This window comes from Mus caroli, chromosome 16, assembly GCF_900094665.2.
Source record: "Mus caroli chromosome 16, CAROLI_EIJ_v1.1, whole genome shotgun sequence".
Taxonomy (NCBI): Eukaryota; Metazoa; Chordata; class Mammalia; order Rodentia; family Muridae; genus Mus; species Mus caroli.
Genome location: NC_034585.1, coordinates 90,968,355 through 90,976,370, shown reverse-complemented (window position 1 = coordinate 90,976,370; position 8,016 = coordinate 90,968,355). Strand labels below are relative to the sequence as shown.

General features: G+C 45.8%; 1 protein-coding gene across 3 annotated transcripts in view; it reads right to left on the bottom strand.

Moving 5' to 3' along the window:
- The window catches only part of Igsf5 (immunoglobulin superfamily member 5), a 51,997-nt gene that overhangs the window by 39,433 nt on the left and 4,548 nt on the right, over window positions 1-8,016 (bottom strand). For all 3 annotated transcript variants that reach the window (XM_029470362.1, XM_021185454.2, XM_021185455.2), the window contains exon 3: window positions 2,760-3,077. In XM_029470362.1, the coding sequence (XP_029326222.1) occupies window positions 2,760-3,077 (318 nt within the window). The remainder of the gene's footprint in view (window positions 1-2,759; window positions 3,078-8,016) is intronic.

The window sequence follows — 8,016 nt, the reverse complement described above, 5'->3', positions numbered from 1 at the left end:
GTGTGTGTGTGTGTGTGTGTGTGTGTGTGTGTTATTATGCTCAGTCTCGGCCTCTGAATGAAAACACCTCTCTAATGTGCAGCACAGTGCTCCCCTGTGTACTCAGGAGGCTGGAACTGGAAAAGTAACAAGCATGTTAGCGTCATCTTAGGTCATTATGAGAAGTCACACCCTGGAGTGGGGGCGGACCAGCGTGGATGTTCCTACCATGCCCCTTATCTCTCAAATGTTATACTTCCTGGACGCTACTTAGAATACGTAAGATGTCTGTACAAACCTTAAACACTCCTGTAAATGGGTCAATGAGTAGAGAAGGGGTTGGCTTAAATCCGAAGGGCTTAGGTTTTACATGTTCATTATTTTGACAACTCCTCTTTTGATGGAGAGGAGGTTGAAAATAGAGCATAATAGAGGCCTCCAGATATGTGTGTGTGCACTCATGCATGTGCTCACGCACACATGTGGGTGTTTTGTGTGTGTATATAAATGTGTATACATATGTGTGTGTGCTCACACGCTGGGGGGAGGGGTTGTATGTGTAGCCAGAGGCCAACATTAGGTATCTTCCTTAATCATTCTCCATTTTATTTTTCAGACAGAATCTCTTACTAAGCCTGGAACTCATCAATTTGATTAGTCTGTCTGTCCAGCAAGTCCCAAGGACCCACCTGTGTCCACCAGCAGGGACTACAGCATGCACTACCACACCCAGATTCAAACCCAGGCTCTCATGCTTTACCAATTGAGCCAGCCCTCTTCTATTCATCTTTGTGTTATAAACACCTAAAATAATATGCTTTTTTCCATGAATTAAAAAAAATGTTTATATGGTAATTTCTATGAACCAGACCAGGCTTTCTATTGATCCACCCACCCCATGCTACAACAGCCCTGGGATGAGAGATCCAGAGCCCAAAGTCACTGTGTGCTTTGTTCAAGACCATGCAGTTCTAAACAACGAAGACAGAATGGGAATGAAGTCAACCAGGTCCCCAAGCCTGTATTTCTAACCACTAGCCTGCTCCGAATGTCCAGCTGAGGTCCCCAAGCCTGTATTTCTAACCACTAGCCTGCTCCGAATGTCCAGCTGGGTATAAAACAAGCTGAACTGGACAATGCTTTGGAGTCTTCAGTGGTTTTGTTGCCTGATCCTCACAGCAAAGGTGTGAGCTGAGAGTGGTTCCCCATCCCCACATTACAGAGGGGAGGGGAGGGGAGCCAGTGCAGGGATCTCACTGGCTGACAACTGATAAAGGGAATCCAGAACTCATGTCTTTGATTCTGTCCCCTGTGTTCTTTCCATTATAACTGAATTATTATCAGAGAACCTAGGCATGCAAACTAGGCTAAGATTTCTAAGTAACCCCATAAAAATCACAACTTAAAAAATAGTAATTAATTACACCACACAAAAAATAAATAAAGACACCCCAAAGTAAAGAACCACCGACTTAATTCAATTTCTAAAGTAAAAAAAAAAAAAATCATTTTAAATACACATACAAGTAAATAGACAAGCTTTTCTACCAATATTATTACATTTAATTTGACAGAATCTGGGATTTCACTGGAGTGAGGAAATAAGTGGATATAAGAAATAATCTTAAAGACATAGTATGTTCCCATGAGACTTGCTGTCATAGACACCAAAACTCTAGAGAGCTGGGAACAAAGTCCCTGGATAGAGACCATAAGGATCTGGGTTAGGATCCACTGGTCACAGCCTCTGTCAATAACATCAGTTCACTTTCGAAGAGTATCAAGGGGTCTTGATTTGGGTACAACTATCTTAAGCCTCGTAAAACACATCCTGTTTGCCTCTATTATTGTGTAATGATCTTCTAAAGATCAAATTATTTTTACAAATGAAAATAAGCGACAGTAGAATAGCCTAGTGGGCTACCCTTCTCTCTCAAATACATGACGCATTTGGAGAACACACACCTTTGACTGTGCTATGGTCACTGGGGCAAAAACAGATCAGAGAATTTCAAGGAGAGAAGATAGTTAAAGCTTGCTTCCACATCGATGATGTATATTATGAAGTATAAGCCAGTTGTGCAAAAACCTAGAGAAGGGGCTGTGACCGCCAACTGTCAAAATCAGAGTAGCGGGGGAGAGGCTGTGCAAGTTCATGGAACACTCCAGGAGAACATTCCAGAAGGGCAATTAGACACCAGAACAGATTAGATGGGGAAGTGATAAGCCCATCTCAAAGGAGAGAAGGGAAGGAAGGAAAAGGTTAAACAATAAGTCTAACAGGAAAGGAGGGAGGGAGAGAGGGAGGGAGGGAGGGAGGGAGGGAAGAAGGAAGGAAACAGAAAAGACAGAATAAAGGAAGAAAGGGAGGGAGAGGACAGAAGATAGAGGGAGGAGAGAAGAAAGGAAGGGAGGGACGAAGGAAGGGAGAGAGGAAGACATAAACAAAGCCAGCATTAGCTCAGAATACTCAGAATAATGGAATCCACACTGTGAGAAAGAAGGATGCTGATATGGAGAACATCCCTGGGCAAGAGCCATAGAGTGACCTGCAGCCAACCACCAGTACTTCATGATCACCCAGAATGCATAGCCTGGCAGAGCTTCCATGTTCACAAACTGAGAGAAGGAACCCAGTTGGCAACACAGTAACAAATACAACACAAAGCAGTCTTCAGTTGGGAATTACAATTAGCACCACCAAATCTAAAGGTGGGCCCCAAGTATCACCGCACAGCTGTGAGCCTCAGAAGGCCCTTGCAACCCTGCAGATGACTCACCTTGCACTGAGAGGAAGGCAGATCCAAACCCATGGCTGTTCTGCAGGCTGCATTGCACGGATCCCGAGTCACTGGGCTGCACATCATGGATGATCAACTCCGAGATGAAGCTGTCAGTGCTGTTGTAACTGGCATAGGTGAAGCGGTTGTTGGTGATGATGGGTCCTTGGGTGGTGAGACTCAGCACCACCATTTGGTTAAGAGTCCACATGAGAAGCTTCCAGCCGTGAGTCACGGTGCAGTTGAAGCGAGCCTCTAAGCCCTTTAGGACTGTTACATTCTGAGGACCTTCTATGATCTGATAACTGGATCCGGAGGCTAGAAGGCAATCAGTGTTTCAAGGCAGTAAATGAATTAGCTGACACAAATCAACAATGTCATTTAACCCTCTGTTTGCCAGCTGCCGTTCTCTGAGTGACTGATTGTCTGAAAGGCTCAGCCTCTCTGCCTCATTGCTCCTAAGGCCAGTGACCAGGACTTCTGGTAGACACATGGCCAACGCAAGCCTTCCCCCAATTTCCCCCTAGATGTGCAGCAACAACTTGAATGCCATTCTCTAGAGGCTCACAGTCACCAAAACCACAGGATGTGGCATTTAAAAGTAGAGTTTTTGCAGATAAACTCTGGCAAGGATACTAATATGAAGTCATCCTGGACGTAGAATTGACCTCAAGACCAATCCCGGATGCCCCTATAAGACAAAGGCAGGGGGGCGGAGAAGTCTAGATTCTCCTTCATGGCCTTCAATGCCAACCAGTCCTGTCCACAGGACACACAAGACTTACAATCACATTAGTAGAATTGGGACACAAGTTCAGATCTTGCCACCCTGAATACAGACTCTTCCCCAAATCTTGTCACTTCGAAGTCCCACTGAAACAACATATGCCCTGGTTTCTTCTGGATCCAGTTATCAGATCATAGACGGCCCTAAGAATATAACAGTCCTACAGGGCTCAGAGGCTCACCTCAACTGCACTGTGACTCATGGCCTGAGTGACTAACCCACCAGTCAGGATACTCTCATTACCTTTTGGTGTTATGTGATTCCTAAGGGTCAACATGCTAGCCCTCTGTGTATTCTGGGGAGCTCCAAATAACACCAGCTTTCCCCTTCTCACCAGGAAAGGCAAATGTGAGGCAGTCCCTAAAGGAACTTAGTTGAGCCCTGAACATTCCCAGGCAAGTGAATTCCCAGATGGTGACCTTCAGCCAAACATCAGCACCTCATGATCACTCAGAATGAACTAACTGCAGGCAGAGCTTCCTTCTCTACAATGGAGAGAAGGGTTACACACACACCAGGACCACTGGAGAGAGGGGTGCTGGGAAGACAAGGCCCGCAGACCCAGCTGGCTTAGAAGAAGCAGAGCTAGAAGAAGCCACCTCAACTACTTCAGTGGCTGAGTTCACACCACCCAGGGAAAGAAAAAAATAGGCAGAAAGAAAACGGGTTCTTAACACCCACTGCAGTGTGGATCTTCTCTTTAGCCACCTGGCCAAGTCTCACTGATCCACACCCATCTTGACCTTCAGCTAAAAAACATATAAAAGGTCTCAAGAAAGAAAGGGGGAAAAAAAACCAATAACAACAACAAAACAAAACTGGAAATGACTCTGTCTTTACTTTCTAATGCCCTGATGAAACACTAACCAAAAGCAACTTGGAGCGGGAAGGGTTTATTCCAATTTGCACATCCCAGGTTACAGTTCACTAAAGGAAGCCAAGGCAGGACCCTGGGGGCCAGAACTGATGCAGAGGCCATGGAAGGACACTGTTGATTGGCTGGCTCCCCATGGCTTGCTCAACCTGCTTTCTTATACCAAATAGGACCACCTGCCCAAAGGCTGCACCGGCCACAGTAAATTGCATCTTCCCATGTTAATCATTAATCAAGACAATGCCCTACAGACTTGCCTATGGGCCAATCAGTCAGGGGAGGCATTTTCTCAATTAAGGTTCCCACTTCCAAGATGACTCTAGCTAGTGTCAAGTACACAGAACTCAATCAGGTCAAACACCAAGGAAACTACAGACACTGGGTCAACTCTAGCCACAAACCTGGAGTCGCACTGAGGAAAACAGACTACAGGAAAACACGCCACAGGAAAGAGGAAAGTCCAAATTCTTCTATACACACTGCACCCAGTATGGAATCAGTGGCAACCACATAGAGCCTGCAAAGCTGACAGAATGGGGCGGACAAGAGCCACATAGCCTGCAAGTTTGGAAGGTAGTGTGAGTGTGTGCACCTCATTTCACTCCAAAGACAATCTGCAAAGACGACACCCATGCATGCCCCCAGGGACTAAGGAGCCACAGGACACCCACAGGCCATGTTGACCCAGCCTTACACTGCATGTGGATGGGTGGGAACAAAGCCAGGAGCCTAGGCCATGGGGAAATCCTTTTGATGCTACCTGTTTTCACTGCTGTTGTTTTTTACATTTTGGTTTTGGTTTGTTTTGAGACCGGATCTCACGTCTCCAAAGCTGGCCTTCCATTTTCAACATAGCCTAGGATGACCTTGAACTTCTGACCCTGCTGCTCCTGAGTGCCAGGATTACAAGCATGAGCCACCATGTCTGAGTATATGATGCTGGGAAACAAACCCGGGGCCTTGTGCATGCTGGGAAAGCTCTTGACCACCTGACCTTCAATGAAACAGATGACAACAAGCCTTAAGTGCCATTCTTGTGAGCACGGCCCCTCTCTGGATTTACCAACTGCCCTCAGCTGCACCGGTGACAAGGGACATGCGGTCACAGCACTTCCTCCTTCTCTGTGACTCGTCTGTGTTGAGGCCCTGTGTGACCTCACCCTACACAAACCAAACACTGGAAAACACATGCCGTTAAGACCTCCATGCAGCCACGTACCTCATCTCTCACCTCCCTCTCCTCTCCTCTCTCTTTTCCTGGAGAACAAAGCTGCACAACAGAACAGAGAAAATCAGGGTCTGCCCTACCTGAAAGCTTCCTACAGGTCCCTCAAGAAACCTGTGCTGTCTGTATGATCCCTTGAGTAGTTTTCTTTCCTAGAAGGTTTGGGGCATCCACACCTTTCAGCTGACAGAGCTGGGCTTCTCCCTTGATCCTCAGAGTGTCTGTAACTGCAACTGCTTGCCCCTCACATTTTCCCACTCCCCATTCTGACATTAATGTCATTTAAACCACTCTTGTGGGACCAAGGGGTCAGCCAACCTCTGTACCTCTTGCTGATCCTCCAAAATGATTATTGAGCTGAGACTGTGGCTCAGTCAGAAAAATTTCTTGCTATACAAGCATGAGGATTTGAGTCTGACCCCCACTTCCCCAGAACCCACATAGAAAAGCTGGGTTTTGTGGTACACATTTGTAATTCCAGCATAGAGGCTTACTGGTGAGACAGCCTAGCCAAAGCATAGAGGCTTACTGGTGAGACAGCCTAGCCAAAGTGGCAAGTCCCAAGGAAAAGTGAGATATTCTATCTCTCGAAAATTAGGTGGCTAACATCCTCAAGAATGACCCCAGCATGACCTCTGACCTCCACATGCATGTGTACACATGCACACACACACACACACACACAAAACAATCTCCTTGACATAAGAAACTTCACGGTCCTACACCAATCACCTCTCCATTTTCCTAGTCCAGTGTGGCTTCATACTGCATCCGGACATCACTGCTACATCTGCAGACCCCACACTTTCTTCCTCCTACTCAGACTTCATAGTGAATGGGAAAGCAGGCTGGACATGCGGCTAAAGGCCAGGAAGGAATAATGGGTGGAGAATAGAGAACAAAGAGGATGCTAGGCCTTCAGATGAGGAGTCAAACACTGGGACCCACTGAGGAAAAGCAGAATGAGGAGGAGGTCCTGAGAGGACACCCCCCCCACCCCCCCCACCCCCGCCCAGCAGGTCTGAACTGCCTGCAGAGCTCCTGGGATGATACAGAAAAACCCAATGTCACCGCTGGGCCACCAGCTGCACCCAAAAATCATCTCTGCACATGCAGCCAAGGGGAGCATCTAAACAGGTTCCTGCTTGTGTCCCTCCCCCACCTCCATACTCCAGACCTAAGAGCCCCATCACTTCAGAGAGAGCAGAGAGCCTTCATAGGATTATACTCTAACACCAGACTCTAGCCCACAGCAAATCTCTCTCCATCTCCTGTGGGTTCCAACTCCACCCTTGAGGCACTAGCTGAACCTTCTTAAAGTGCCAAATTTATCAAGTATGTCAGGGCCAGGGCCTTTGCACAGGAGTCGCTTGGAATCCAGTCTCACTTGCTCCTGGAGTCCTGGCTAGTCGGACGTCTGCCCTGGGCCTCACCTTTCCAGACCATCCTGTTTATGCTAAACTGCCCTATTGCTTTCCACTGCGAAGCTCCTTCCAAGCAATTGTCACCATGGTGATTTATTTTGTCCTTTGTTGTTGTTGTTGTTGTTCTCGATGACTGTTTGCCCTACTAGACTCTAAGCTCTGGTACCTATGCCTCAACTACGAGGCACATAACAGGTTCAGTGAATATTTAATGAGAAAATAAATGAGGTAACCAAGATCTATGTAAGCCATGATACTATGGGCAAATTAGGGAGGAGAAAGGAGGGAACGAGAGAAGGGACAGGAAGGGAGAGAGGAGGGGAGGGAGAGTCTTGGAAGAGCCCTGTGGGTATCTGGACACTTCCTCCAGCTATAGAGCTAAGTCTACAAATGAAGAGATTCAACTAGCCACAAGACTTTCCTAGATGAAACATGTAAGGAATCTAGCATTCATTATAAATTCTCCTTGGGGACTCTAAAAACAGCCCATAATACTTGGCCCTCCTGATGCAGCCATCTTAAACCTCAAACCGGATCCATCTTGACTCAAGCCAGTACTTAAGGCTCAATATCCATAAAAAATAAATAAGAAAAAAAATATATATATATGTTTCTGATTATACATATTTCTGATTATATATTTCTAATACATATTCAGAAATATATTGTACATATTCTATATATTATATTTTATATTATATATATTATATTTTATATTATATATATTATATTTTATATTATATAGAGAGACACAAATAAATTCCTATTTGACATCCAAGGCTGAGAGCACAGACTCCAGGGATTTTGAGACCCTCCAGAGTCAGCTCAACCCTTTCTACTTGGATTGGGAAGTCTACTCCATTTGATACCCTGAAGGACTTCTGGTGACAAAGCTATGTTGAGGCTCGGGGATATATATATATATATATATATATATATATATATAT